At 40.9% G+C, this 15,118-nt stretch overlaps 1 protein-coding gene across 2 annotated transcripts in view; it reads left to right on the plus strand.

Moving 5' to 3' along the window:
- The window catches only part of FIG4 (FIG4 phosphoinositide 5-phosphatase), a 125,292-nt gene that overhangs the window by 81,549 nt on the left and 28,625 nt on the right, over positions 1-15,118 (plus strand). For both annotated transcript variants that reach the window (XM_060238012.1, XM_060238020.1), the window contains 4 exons: positions 977-1,143; positions 9,139-9,277; positions 12,279-12,337; positions 14,569-14,716. In XM_060238012.1, coding sequence (XP_060093995.1) covers positions 977-1,143; positions 9,139-9,277; positions 12,279-12,337; positions 14,569-14,716 — 513 coding nt within the window. The remainder of the gene's footprint in view (positions 1-976; positions 1,144-9,138; positions 9,278-12,278; positions 12,338-14,568; positions 14,717-15,118) is intronic.

A 15,118-nucleotide genomic window follows, 5' to 3' on the forward strand; every position in this document is an offset into this window, starting at 1 on the left:
TCTCCCAGGAAAGTAGGTGGGGGATCTGGTATGAATTTTCCCTTACTTCAAAAATTTCTTTCTTACATAGAGAAACATTGTGGAGAAGGCTTGGTTAGTTCTGCTTCCTAAACTTTCATATACAGAAAGTTTTTAAAATAGAGGAAGTTTATTTAAAATATAGGGGAACATAGCAATGTGATTTCCTTCACACCCCCAAACACACACTCACAAAGGGTTTGGGGGTAACTATATGTTCCTTGGATTTATAAGATTTGATCACCACTATATTTGTAGAGGCAAAACTCTTGAGTTGTGTCCTACTGTTCTGTTCAGCTAAGTGTGGAGAATAGCTTCTTGTCCCAAAAGAAGGCTCTATATTAGCTGAGTTTAGGATACATGCCCCTTGCAGAGTTACTCACCTGGTAGCAGTCACCAGCGACTAATATTAACTAATATTATCAGCCTTTTCTGTGTGGGTTTTAGTGTTATGTCTGTTTATATATTTTTATTGAATTGTGTATATAATTATTTTATGTGTGTTTAATACTGAAATGTCTTGATGTTTGCCACCTTGGGGAATATATTTGGGTGGAAAGGCAGCACGGAAATGTTTTAAATAAAATAAAATACCCATACCACTCAGCTCACTTGTGGAAGCCACTGTACAAGCTGGGCCCAGCCCTGCTAGCCACCCTGTGGCTAGACCAGACTATTCCCAGGAAGAGGCTGCCATGGAAAGAATATGAGGCAGAGATGAGGATAGAAGAGCATATAAAAGTAGGTAGGTAGTTGGTTAGTATGTGGGAAGAAGAGAAGAATGCAGAAAAGGGGAGATGTTGTGGGGCCTGCCAGGGAAGGGAAAGAGGAAATAGTGGAAGAGGGGGTACAGGGAAAATGAGATGCCCCCCCTGCAAGGCCTTGCAGATTCCTGGCTTGTAAATTACTGAAATAAAGAAGTAATAAATTCTTAGCCATTTTCATCTCCTTGCTTTAGACTATTTGAAGAACTATATGAGGATCATGGTGATACACTTTCTCTTCAATATGGTGGTTCTCAACTTGTTCATCGAGTAAAAACCTACAGAAAGATAGCACCCTGGACCCAGCATTCTAAAGATATTATGCAAACTCTTTCAAGATATTACAGCAATGCTTTTTCAGGTAAGTGATATTTTTCTGTGAAAACTAATCATCTGTGCCTAAATACTCATCTTGTTGTGTATTAGTAATTATCATCATCAGTCATTCTTTGCAAAGTGAATACTGCTATTAAAATAGTTTCAACAACATTGTGTGTTTGAAATTTTGTGATAATAGAAAAACTGGGTCACTCAAACATGGCTGACAGTTTGGAAGGCATTACAGTCACGGTAAACCTAAAACTCAGTGATCTTCTTTGTGGTCTCTGTGCAGTCCCTCTCATTGGTTATCCGTCTGGATCGAACCCGACCTCGGAGAATTCAAAGCAACCTTAATTTTGGCACGCACTCCCTCTCGTTCTAGGGAGGAGGCATCCACCGCGCATGCCTAGAATGGGAGAGAGGCGCTCTACCCACCCAGTTTCTTCTTTACTGCCGTCCAGGATAATCCTACCTCACTGCATCTCCGTCTTTTCTCTGCAGTCTTCACCTCACTACTTGCGTCTTCATCGTTCTTCATTTCAAATTTTCATCTTCACCTCTCCAGAATCGTAAAAAAAAAATCTTTTATCTATCCTTCCTTATCTTTCTCTTTCCCCTTCCCCTCCCCTCCCCCCCCCCCTCTTCCCGGGCGGATGGAAGGGAAGGACTAGAAAATCACTTTTAAAAAGTGTACTCAGTGTGGGGCTAAGATTCCGTCTACAGACGGACACTTGTGCCTTTTCTGTTTTGGGGGAGACCCATAGAACCGACACTTGCCTCCACTGTAGTCAGTTTGGGAAGCAGGCTAAAAAGAATCGTGTGGCCAGGCTCAAAAGCCACCTTCTGGAATCATCTCTACGGCCTGCGATGTCTCAAGCCTCAGGATCTCAAATTTCGCCATCATCCCTAACCACGCAAAGGGAAATGGCTCGACCGGCAGCTTCCATGGCATTGGCTCCCAGCAAGCATAAGTCCGGGAAGCACTCCAAGAAGTCTGACGATTCCAAAAAGAAACATTATATGGAATCGACTTCCACAAAACCATCGGATTCAGCAACCCATTGATCGAAGTCGAGGATAGATCATCGGTCTTCGGCTCCTAGGTCTCCCACTATGATCTTGACATCGCACCTGACTGCTCCCGCTACAACTTAGATGTCAATGGTGCCAACTCCACCCGAGCATACTGATACGAGGCCCGAAGAAATTGTCCATATTCTTTCAAGGTCACCTTCGATCCACAAATCCTTACGGAAAAGATCCTCGACACTGAGTCACCTGAATCACCACGTCTTCAGAGTCAACGATCTAACCTTCTTGAACCACATTCTTTTTGAGAGGTCTCTTTACCTCGTAAGCAGCAGACAGCCTCCCCAGTGTCTCCGCTTCGAAGGGAACCATCAACTCCGAGGGAGCCATCCACTTGAGTCCTACCAGCACGATCCCCACGTCACCATCGGGAACGCTACTATTACTTCACCCCATCGCGTTCCAGATCACCATCCCCCCATTGGTACCGACGGTACTATAGGTCACCATCTTCAGAGTCACATCGGTATCGGTACTGTGAGGAACCACTTCACTCTCGGTACCGTGAGGAATCATTCCACCCTCGGTACCGTGAGATGGATTATCAGTACAGGGAACATCGACTTCATGAAGACTCCTACCATCCTCAGTACCGTGAGGAGGTCTCCTGTACTAGATCCTTCGGAAGCCCTCACTGTCCAAGACATAATGCCTTAGTATCTAAGCCATTATCACCAGCCAGGTCCACTTCAGTCTTTTCAGTATCTTCAAAACAACAACCTGAACAGCCTTCCTTGACAACTAAGTCTGTGATACCTACCAAGCCTACTTATTTAGCTTCCACCGATGTTACCATTGATACTCCTGAAGAATCTGAAGCCGAGCACTCAGACTCTTCCCAATCAATGACTTCTGCCCCTCATTCTCCAGCCTTGAATATTACCAAACCAGCTGACCTTTCACCATCAGAGGGATCCAAGGCTTACCTGGACTTACTTTCTAACATGGCTGCCGCCCTAAATATCAAACTCACCACTGACCTACCCAGAGTGTCAGACATAGTTCATGACTTGGTGCATGCAGACTTGCCGGCAGGCTCTTTTCTTCCTATGCTCCCGGCTCATCTAGAAGCTTTAAAAGAGGCATGGGACAAACCAGCATCAGTCCCACCTACATCCAAGAGGATTGAGTTTCTCTATAAAATTCATGCACCAGATTCAAAATTAATGTTCAACCATCCGGCGCCCAATTCTATGATCGTTCACTCATCATCAAAGTCTAAGCAGACGCGCCACCCGGTTCCATCTGAAAAAGAGAGGGGGAAATTGGATAGGAAGAAAAGATCTAAAAGATCTTTAGGAAGAAAGATCTACTCTCTTTCCACTGCTACTTCAAAAATTCACAACTATTACAGGAGATAAATTTTCATTAGTCCTGGAATTTCAGGAGTGTTTGGAGTCATTTTAGGCATTCCCAGGCTGTCCCAAAACAGCTTTGGGTATAATTTTGGCTTGAATGTAGCTGAATGCATACCTCTAGCAAGGAGTGGGGTGCAGCCCAAAGTAGGAAGTGACATAATTCCCTTTTTCTCTGTTCTTTAAAACATTGATTAGCCACCTTTCAGAACTCCAAGTGTCTTACAATAAAATAAAGCAGCAATGATAGAAAACACATACAATATCATAATTTAAAATCCCCAATTATAAATAAAAACCAAATTAGTCAAATGAAGTCCTAAATATAACTGTCTTCTACTGCCTCCTGAAGATTGAAAGTGAGGGGGGCCAGGTGTTACTCCTTGGAGTGATTCTTTCATAATTGTGGGACTGCCACAAAAAAGGACCTCTTTTATGTGCCCACCAAACAAACTTCTGTGATTGCTGGCAGTCAGGAGGCAGTTGAAGACAGTTATATTTAGGACTTCATTTGACTAATTTAGTTTTTATTTATAATTGGAGATTTTAAATTATGATATTGTATGTGTTTAATTCCTGGGCAGAAGTGTTTGGGAGAAAACAGTCCTTTAGCTACCCTGGTCCCAAGCCATGCTATCCATTCTAGAAAGTCCAAGCAGAATTCTCACACTGAAGTTAGTATGGCTTGTTCTGAAGTCTTCTATGCACTGTTTTGTCCAATTAAAAGACAAGGCCTTTGTACTTCCTTTTCAGACAGACAAACAAAAAGTATAATATTTTTGATGGACATTAAAATTATTGATTTCTTTTTCTTAATATTGAGTACATAGGAAAAACTATCCTAAAGTGATATGTCTGGTCTATATTCACTGCAGGCTTCAAGTGCATGTTGCCACATGCGGTGTTACAGATTTCTGGACTCTAAAACCACTTAGTTGTCAAGAGACAGGGCTGTACTGTCAACTTCTCTTTAACTGATACAGGAAAATAATCGGATTACTCCATCCATTTAATCATAGGGCACTATTGCTCCAGTCATATTAAATCTGACGCTTTAGAGTTTTTGTTGTTTTTAATAGAGTGAGGGCACTGAAGTGTTTAGGCTAATTCAATTACTTAACCTCATAAAACTAATGGTCATATGTCTTTCCCCAAACAACATGCAAAAAATGTGCAATAACACACGTACATACAATATCCATTAAAAAAACCCAAACCAAACCTATATAGTATTTCCTTAATTGTAGCGTCAGTGGCTGAATTGAAAAGGGAGAAACAGCTAATGCTTTCATTGTTTTACCTTGCACTATTTTAGTTTTTAATAAAGGATGAATAAATCATAATCTGATATTTTTCTAATAGCAGAGACACTCCTTCACTATTGCATTTTGGCTTTATTGTGTATATGAGGGGGTTTTTTGGGGGGGAAGGGGTTGTTTGTTTTCCCTTTCCCCTTCACCTTCCTTTTCTGGGAAGTTAGTTCACCCTGTGCATTCCATGCATTCTGTAAGCTGAGCTCTTTTGAGCTCTCAGTTTATCTTCTCTGTGTAGGGAGTATATTATGCAGCTTTTTATTTTGATCATATTGTCTTCTTGTTGTATCTACCTCTTGAACTTCTCCTGGATAATGGTATTGACGTGTTATTATAGGTTTTTGTCTGGGGAGAGGGCAGATTTAAAGGGTTAAGTATCCTCTCATGGATTGCTGCCTTGTCGTGGCGAGGGGGCTTGTGCAGTTCAATGAGGCTGTGGGCTATGCCATGCAGGGCCACCCAAGATGTACAGGCCACAGCTGAGAACCCAGACTAATTGTGATCCACTGGAGAAGGAAATGGCAAACCACTCCAGTATCCTTGCCAAGAAAACCCCATGAACAGAAACAAAAGGCTAAAAGATATGGCACTGGAAGATGAGCCCCTCAGGTCAGAAGATGCCCAATATGCTACTGAGGAAGAGCATTGGAGTAACCACAGAAAGAGTGAAGCGGCTGGGCCAAAGCCGAAAGGACGCTCAGCTGTGGATGTGTTTGATGGTGAAAGAACAGTCCAATGCTGCAAAGAACAATACTGCATCGGAACGTGAAATGTAAGATCTATGAATCAATCCTGCTTGAAAACGACCCCTTGTATTACTCCTGAAGGCTGGGAGGGAATAGGACTTGTACCCTTCAAGTTGGATCTGGTGTGGAGTCCAGGTTTCTTATAGTAGTATAACATCAAACCCCTTAAGATATCTTATAAACTCAGCATCCTTAGCCTTGTTCTGCCAGCCGGCCACATTCCAGGAGATGATTTTAATATCCAGAATGGTGAAGGGTTTGGATGGCGAGGCCCTGAACAGTTGAGCTTCTGCAAAGGGAAGACCACTTTAGACCACTGCATTACCCTATCCCATCTAGTCAACAAGCACACTGTGCATAATAACCAGAAATTATTTGTTGCTTTTTTAGATTTAAAAGGCGCATTTGATTCAGTTGACAGGGACCTCCTCTGGATTAAGCTAGATAAACTAAACATGGATAAAAGACTCCTTATGGTTATTAAGAGATTATACACTTTTACCACCTGCCAGATCAAATGCTCATTAGCAGGCAACCTAACATCAAAGATTGCTGCCAATAAGGGTGTCAAACAGGGTTGCATTTTGGCTCCCTTTTTATTCAGTCTCTTCCTTAATGACCTGGCTATTCAGTTGTCTGGTTCTGACTTCCATAGTCCAAAACTTGGTGCATAACATGCACCCTTGTTACTTTATGCTGATGATACGGTGCTGTTGTCCTGCTCTAGAGTGGGCTTAAGACGTCTGTTGTCCCATTGTGTTCTGTATTTTACTAGTAATAAGCTCCAGCTCAATTATGAGGTCCAAAATCTTAGTTTTCTAAAAAAAAAGTGGAGACTTTACAAATGGGTTATTGATGGTAAAGAGATAGAGCAAGTCAAGTATTTTAAATACTTAGATGTTTATTTTCAATATGTGACTTGGTCTACCCATCGCAAGTATGCAGTATGCAGTGAAGTATGGAGGTTCGTGACATTGTACAGAAGGCAGCAATCAGCACCATCCCAAAGAAAAAGAAATGCAAGAAAGCAAAGTGGCTGTCTAATGAGGCTTTACAAATAGCTGAGGAAAGAAGGAAAGCGAAAGGCAAAGGTGAAAAGGAAAGATTCACCCAACTAAATGCAGATTTCCAGAGAACAGCAAGGAGAGATAAGGAGGCCTCCTGAAGGAACAATGCAAAGCAATAGAAGAAAACAGAATGGGAAGGACAAAGATAGCCATGATAAAGGACAGAAATGGTAGGGACCTCACAGAAGCAGAAGAGGTTAGGAAGTGGTGGTAAGAATACATGGAAGAATTATACAAAAAGGATCTCAGTGTCCCGGACAGCCATGACAGTGAAATCGATGACCATGAGCCAGACATTCTGGAGTGTGAAGTCAAATGGGATTTAGAAATCATTACTAACAACAAAGTGAGTGGAGATGATGGTATCCCAGTTGAGCTATTCAAAGTCCTAAAAGACGATGCTGTTAAAGTAATGCACTCATTATGTCAACAAATTTGGAAAACACAGCAGTGGTCACAGGATTGGAAAAGATCAGTTTATATTCCAATCCCAAAGAAGGGTAATGCCAAGGAATGTTCAAACTATCACACAATTGCACTCATTTCACATGCCAGCAAGGTCATGCTAAAGATCCTACAAGCCAGGCTTCAGCAGTATGTAGATCGGGAACTACGAGAAGTTCAAACTGGGTTTCAAAAAGGTAGAGGAACTAGAGATCAAATTGCCAACATTCGCTGGATTATGGAGAAAGCACAAGAGTATCAGAAAAACATCTATTTCTGTTTCATTGACTACACTAAAGCCTTTGATTGTGTGGATCACAACAAACTGTGGCAAATCCTTAAAGAGATGGGAGTACCAGACCACCTCAAATGTCTCCTGAGAAACCTGTATAAGGGTCAAGAAGCAACGGGATATTGAACAACTGATTGGTTTAGAATAGGAAAAGGAGTTCGACAAGGATGTATATTGTCATCTTGCTTATTTAATTTATATGCAGAGTACATCATGCGGAATGCTGGCCTGGATGAAGCAGAAGCCGGAATTAAGATTGCCGGGAAAAACATCAACAACCTCAGATATGCAGCTGACTCTTCTCTAATGGCAGAAAGTGAGGAGGACCTAAAGAACCTCTTGTTGAGGGTGAAAGAGGAGAGCACAAAAGTAGGCTTGAAACTCAACATCAAAAAAATGAAGATCATGGCATCTGGCCCCATCACACCTTGGCATAGAAGGGGAAGACATGGAAGTAGTGACAGACTTCATATTTCTGGGATCCAAGATCACTACAGGTGGTGACTGTAGACATGAAATTAAAAGACATTTGCTCCTTGGGAGGACAGCTGTGGCGAACCTGGGCAGTATAATAAAAAGTAAAGACATCACCCTGCCAACAAAAGTCCATAGTGTCAAAGTGATGGTATTTTCCGTAGTAGTATATGGCTGTGAGAGCTGGACCATAAGGAAGGCCGAGCACAGAAGAATAGATGCTTTTGAGATGTGGTGCTGGATAAAAATCTTGAGAGTCCCTTGGACTGCAAGAAGATCAAATCAGTCAGTCCTAAGGGAAATCAACCCAGAGTGTTCACTGGAAGGTCAGATGCTGAAGCTGAAGTTCAAATACTTTAGCCACCAAATGAGAATGGAGCACTCCCTGGAGAAGATCCTGATGCTGGGAAAGACAGAAGGCAAAAGAAGAAGGGGACGGCAAAAAATGAGACAGCTGGACAGCGTTACTGATGTAACAGACACAAATTTGAGCAGACTTCGGAGGATGGTGGAAGACAGGAGGGCCTGGCGTGACTTTGTCCATGGGGTCGCAAAGAGTCGGATTCGACCGTGCAACTGAACAACAAAAATTTTGTTAATATTTGACTGCACTCGTTGTATATCGTTTTTAAAAGTTTAATTTAAAAAAGAGAATGTGGAAAAAAAGAATAAAGTATGTAGTAGGTGAATATAGAGCATGCCTAATTTAAATTAGAAATCACAGTGGAGATTATGGGAGAACAGTTGCGGAGAAAAAGATGGAGTACTGACATGGATAAAGTCTTTTATCCTTCCATTTAATGTTTTCTTTGTTTCAAAATGTTTCCTTTTGAGTAGCAGTTGAGTAGACAATTTAGACCTTTATAATGCAATCCTATGCCCTATCTCTGAACAGCTTGGGATGGCAGGCAACCATCCTTGATGCTAGCATCAGTAGCTGCTGCTTTTCACATTATGTCACTGTAGAGTTCAGTTGCCCTGCCTGGCAGTTTCAAAGCAGTCTTCATACCCATAACTGTAATTGTTCTCTCTCTCTCTCTCTCTCTGTCTCAAAATGAGACAAAATCAAAGAGCAGACAACATGGAGATCTTTTAAAGCAGCATTCTGTCAAGCTGTACTATGTAGGTTGTATCATGTGCGAAAAATAATCACAGCCACTGAAAATGGCATTCCTATGTCACTTCTTACCCTTTTGTTTAGCAAAATATACCTTGTATCCTGTAATCATTGCATTTTATGTCTTTCATATCCTAGATGCTGACAGGCAAGATTCAATTAATCTGTTTCTGGGAGTATTTCAGCCTGAAGAAGGGAAACCTCATCTCTGGGAGCTACCTACTGATTTTTATTTGCATCAAAAGGATACAGTTAATCTTGTCCGAGCACGACGAAGGTATTTCACAGTTCTGCAAGTGTTAACTTTTTTAAATGTATGGATATTGTAAAAGATTTGGGACTGTATTCAGGATCAATCTTATTGGTATTTTTCAGGTATATTTGGTGTATTGGGGTGACATTTGGGATTCTTGGCAATATCAATATCCAGAAATATTTGGGAATATCCAAGACTGGCATTTTGAGGGTGCAAGGCCTGCCCCCCCCCCTTCTTTTCAACAGGCTTAGTGTTCTCCAGTAATATTTTATCGTGACTTTAGAAGAACACTATCTTAGCTGGGTTCAGCTTTAATCTGTTAACTTACAGAATGCAGCAGCACGATTGTTGACTGAATCGCCTGTACGGGCTAGCAGTCGGCCGATGCTGTACAGTTTGCACTGGCTACCAATCAAGTGCCGGATCCGCTTCAAGGTTTTAGTACTGACGTTTAAAGCCTTACATGGCCTGGGACTGACATACCTGCAAGACCGTCTCTCCCCATCTGAGCCCCGGAGGTCATTAAGATTAGCAAGTCAACATCTTTTGACCATCCCTGGCCCAAGGGACATCCGGCTTGCCTCGACCAGGGCCAGGGCTTTCTTGGCCCTGGCCCCAGCCTGGTGGAACCAGCTCCCTATAAACATTCGGGCCCTGCCAGTTCTGTTGCTATTCTGGAGGGCCTGTAAAATGAAGCTGTTCTGCCAGGCCTATGGCTGAGGCAGGCAGACGTCCTTACCTTATTATACCATCAAATTGGCCTCCCTGCACTGTTAAGTAAGTCGAGCCAATACAGTTGACATCCTTGACACTAAAGCTGTATTTAACTGATGTGTCCACACCATTCCATGCCACTTTAAATCAACTCTGAGTTAAATGGCTTAACTTGTTTAAATTTTAATCTGTTTTTAACTGTCTGATTCTGTTTTATTGTTGACTTGATTGTTTTATTGTGTTGGAACCCGCCCTGAGCCCATTATGGGATAGGGAGGGCTATAAATCGACATAAACAAACAAACAAATAAATAAACCTACCAGTGTTCAGACACTGATTTAGGACAGGAACAGGAGCTCCTTGACACTTTAATAGCAGTGGCCAAACTTGCTTAATATAAGAGCCACATAGAATAAACATCAGATGTCTGAGAGCCACAAGACATGAACATCAGATGTTTGAGAGCTGCAAGGAAAGAAGGAAAAATGGAAATAAAGTAAATAGATGGTGGGAGGGGGAGGGATGGAGAGTTGGAAAAAAGCAACTTTAACTTTAAATGCAATCCTCAGGCCAGCCAACAGGGCAGTGGAGGCTTCAGGAGCCATACAAAATATGTGGAAGAGTCACACGTGGCTCCTGAACTGCAGTTTGGCCACCCCTGATATAGAGCTAAGTGTTATTAGATCCTCATACCTCTGCATAAAACTAATTGTGCCTCATTTTAGATTGGCAACACAGTTTTAAAATGAGTGGTTAAGTGTTCTGTTCCATATTTCCTAATCACTGCCAGATTGACGGCTTTTAAGAAAAAATATTAGGGAAAAATGCAAAATTCACTTACCAACATCTTCTGTAACACTTGAGCTATCATACTAATATGTATTCCAGACAAATTTGTTTTGTTTCACACTTTCACTAGCCAGTGTTCCATGTCACTCTTTGTTAGAAGCTACTTTTGTGTTCTCAGTATTTAATAACATGGTGTTCCTTTAATGTTAACATATGCTGAAAGCTACATTTCTATGTTGTAAACAGATTACAATTAGTAAATACCTGTGGATATCTTTGTTTTCCTCCTAACATTCATTTATTTATAAATGTGTTCTTGGTGCAATTATATGTAATTCTAAATAGAAAAGCAAAGTTTGAAGAAAGGCTAAATCTTACCTCTCGTAACATTTCAAACTGAGTTGTTTAAAGCACAATATGGCATCAAAACATTTGTAGCAGTTATTTTTGAACTTTTCACCTCTTTAAATTGCCTTTCAGTTGTTAGGTATTGCTATCACAACTGCAGCCATTTGTGTGAATGCCTGATACCATAGATATGTACTATGGAGATCAATATTGCTGCAGACTGTTGCGTTATTGACATGAGAAGATACTTTAGAAAGACACAATTACACAACTGAGATTTTTCTAGCCAAGGTTGATTTTTGTTTTGACACCCTAGTTACCAAATCAGATTATTTTTCGATTAAACAAATGCCTGAAGTGCTGTAGTTATTTTCCTAGTGTGTAAAACAATAGAGACGGAATATAATCCAAATTCAGTACCAATCCATTGCTAGCTGTGACAGATAGGGCTTTGAGAACAGGTGAACTGCCCAATTCATGAATTGATCCCAACTCTTGGATCTCAGTCAGTATTCTGAAGCAATTTTGTGACATTCATACTTCCTTTCTTTCTTTGAGTGTTGCTTTCACTCTATATTTAATGCTTTTTCCAGGTGTCAGGCTTACTGAGATACAGGTGTGCATTCAAGAAGGCCAATGCATCTAGCTAGCTCTCCTATATACTCAAGTATCTTGAAATATATAAAAGCTGTGTTAGTTCATTCTTGCTACTTTCTATCATAACATAGAATATTCACAATAGTTATAGATATAAATTAGTATCTGTAGGATTCCCACCACCACCACCACCACCAGTACACTCCATCTTTTAACTATATCGTCATTTCTTGTTCTTGCCATTGTCAGGTGCTTCTTGCATTACATATATTGCTATTAGTCTGTGATACTGATATTAATATTTCTAATCTCCGAAAGGCTGTATTAGTCTGTTATTCCTTTGTTCTTGTATGACTGTTCTGTTCAGGGTCTTTGGGCTCCCTGTTTGGCATGTCTCAGTGTATAACTAAGAGACTAGACCAGCTCTGCTTAATGCTAGCAACTATTCCCCTGTATTTCTAATCATATCCATGACATGCTTCATTTATGTGTAAATAAGAGATTGTGGAAAGCAAATAATAAGATTGGAAAGGTTATTAAAACAATATGCTTGCCTTTGTTCCACACCTAAAGCTACACTTACTGGTGGACTCCAGGGGTATTAAAACACTTGCCGCTGCCTTATGATGAAGGTAAGTGTTTTTTGTTATATTGTTTTCATTTTTACACCAAACCACTAACATAATTACACAAATTTTTAAATAGTAAAATAACATACCAGTAAGCATATGTATGATGAATAAAACCAGTATGTCGATGAAGATACTAATGATGTGTATAATAGTTTTCTAAAGTGTTAACTAGAGATTTTCATGTCAAAAGGTTAGGGACTGGTGGAAAATGCTTAATCTTAATCCATATACTTAATCCATATAGCAATTATTTTATAAAAATTAGTTGCTGTACGTTTAAAATCCATGTATGGATTATATTTAGGATATGTAATAATGCTCATCTATGAAATTAGTAAAGGAAAAATCTATGAAGTTACAGCAGTCATGAGATAATATGAACTATAACATATGTGCTGGATGTGCATTTCAAAGAAAGGAGAAATTTTGAAAATGTAGCTGTTGGAAAGGTCATTCTCTGAAACCTGAAGAGGCACATTTCTTTCTAAATAGGTATGGTGGTTAAGACTTAACAGTATAGATATTGTCTCTGTGTCTTTCTCTCATGTCTTAGTACAAGTGATCCCAGTAGACAGCAGTTTTAGCTTAAAGAGTTGATTTTCATGCACTCCTCCTCTGTTCATGACTATAAGTAGGCAGTACTGATGCACTGTCTTCTCGCTTAAACATATTTGTTAAGAAAAACTGGCAATTGTACTTCGTGCTTGAAGGCAGTAGAGCCCACATGCAGCCTTTTTATCTGATACAAATAAAAATGGAATTTATTTCTAATGCTATATTTGTGCCATCTTTGGTCAAGCACAACCTGAAGGTCCCCTGTGCAAGCACCAGTCGTTTCCGACTCTGGGGTGACGTTGCTGTCACATTTTCACGGCAGACTTTTTATGGGGTGGTTTGCCATTGCCTTCCCCAGTCATCTACACTTTCCCCCCAGCAAGCTGGGTACTCATTTTACCGATCTCAGAAGGATGAAAAACTGAGTCAACCTCGAGCCGGCTACCTGAAAACCCAGCTTCCACCTGGGATCGAACTCAGGTCGTGAGCAGAGCTTAGGACTGCAGTACTGCAGCTTTAACACTCTGCGCCATGGGGTTAACCCTTAGGTGTAACATAATTATTTTCTGATATGTCTTCAGGTTGGGTCACAGATGTGCTCTGGGAGTTCTGTCTTTCCCATACACACAGGAATACAGTTTGTAGCAGCATAATAGGAAGAAGAGGCTTAAACCTCTCCTCCAGCTTGCCATTTACCTGAGGTGGAATGTTTTCAGGAAGTTGATGGGGGGGGGGGCGTGGTCAGGCAGGTTGCCATATGAGTGTGGCCATATGAGTGTGGCCCTGTGTAGGGCAGTTAGTGGATCTTCTTGTGTCACGCTGGTGATACAGAGGAGTGCTGTGTATTATTCTTTTACCTGCCTTATTTATTAACTACTGGTGAAGATTTTTTAAAGACAAATTTAAGCTGCAATCACACAGGCTAAGTAATGCAGTTTCAATGCACTTTCAAACTGGATTTTGCCAGTTCACACAATCCAGTTAGAAAGTGCATTGAAAGTGGATTGAAACTGCATTGTTTAGCGTGTGTGATCGCAGTCTATATTCAAGGGATTCATGATGCATAACATCGTAGATGCATATTTTAATGACATACAGGTATAATAAAAGCTTTGTAATCCAGGAATGGAGTATCTGGAAAATCTGATTAACTGGCATTACCCAGAGGACATGCTTCTCCACCCTCCCAGCCACCGCACCCTCTGTCTCTTCATCTGCTCCTGCCTCTCCATCTAACCAGCTTGATGCCTCTGGCTGTTGCTGGTCTTCTGACAGCCTGCACTGTCATCCTGAGGTGCCTCCTCCTCAGGCTGGCTCTGTACCACCACCAGACAACTTCTAACAGTCAGCACTACCAGCTAACATCATCTTTGAGAGCCTCTTTCCCCCTCAGCATGCCTCAAGTTGCTAAGAGCCAGTTATGTCATAGCACTTCCAGACAGCCAGCTTACTGCTGGGGGGAGGGGGCTGCCAGGTGTGGGGCTGTTAACATGGCATTCCCAAGGGTGTGAGATTTTGGTGGTCTGTTCTAAGCAGGTGGTAAAGCAGAGCAACAAGCCTGAATATCTATAACATTTGATTAACTAACAACTCCCATTCCTGATAAGTTCCAAATAATAAAGCTTCTACTCTCTCCTTTGTCTAAAGAATCTCTTACTAGGTTTTGTCTTTTGTAGTAACATGTGCTGAAAACAGAAGGAAGCTAACAGTGAAAAAATTTCATAAATTTGATGAAGAAATTGACATTCATAATGAATTTTTCCGACCCTATGAACTCAGCAGTTTTGATGACACCTTTTGCTTGGCAATGACAAATTCAATACGGTATTTCTGCTTTTTAAATCAAATTGTCACATTGACAGCTATTTATTTCAAAAGTAAAATTTTATTGAAATATGTTTCTTGATTTACATAGATTCCAGCTATAGCCTTAAAATCTTCAGGAGAAAATGTGTTCTAAGAATTTACTGTCACTTCTAAGTACTGTTTTTTTCCTGCAGTGTGCTGCTTTGTAAAGAGTATGCTTAGTGATGTGCTTTTAGTTATGTTGTCCAGGGGCAATGAGATGTGCACACTTTCCAATACAGTGGGTCTAAGAGCAACTCAAGAATGTATAATCCAGCTCTTTGGAGGAATTTCTACCTCAGGAATGAACATGAGGGTCACCAATTCATCTGACTTGGCTGTAAGGCTGTGAGTCTGATGTTGGTGATTTATTTGAAAGGT

The sequence above is a fragment of the Heteronotia binoei genome, chromosome 1, assembly GCF_032191835.1.
Source record: "Heteronotia binoei isolate CCM8104 ecotype False Entrance Well chromosome 1, APGP_CSIRO_Hbin_v1, whole genome shotgun sequence".
Lineage (NCBI taxonomy): Eukaryota > Metazoa > Chordata > Lepidosauria > Squamata > Gekkonidae > Heteronotia > Heteronotia binoei.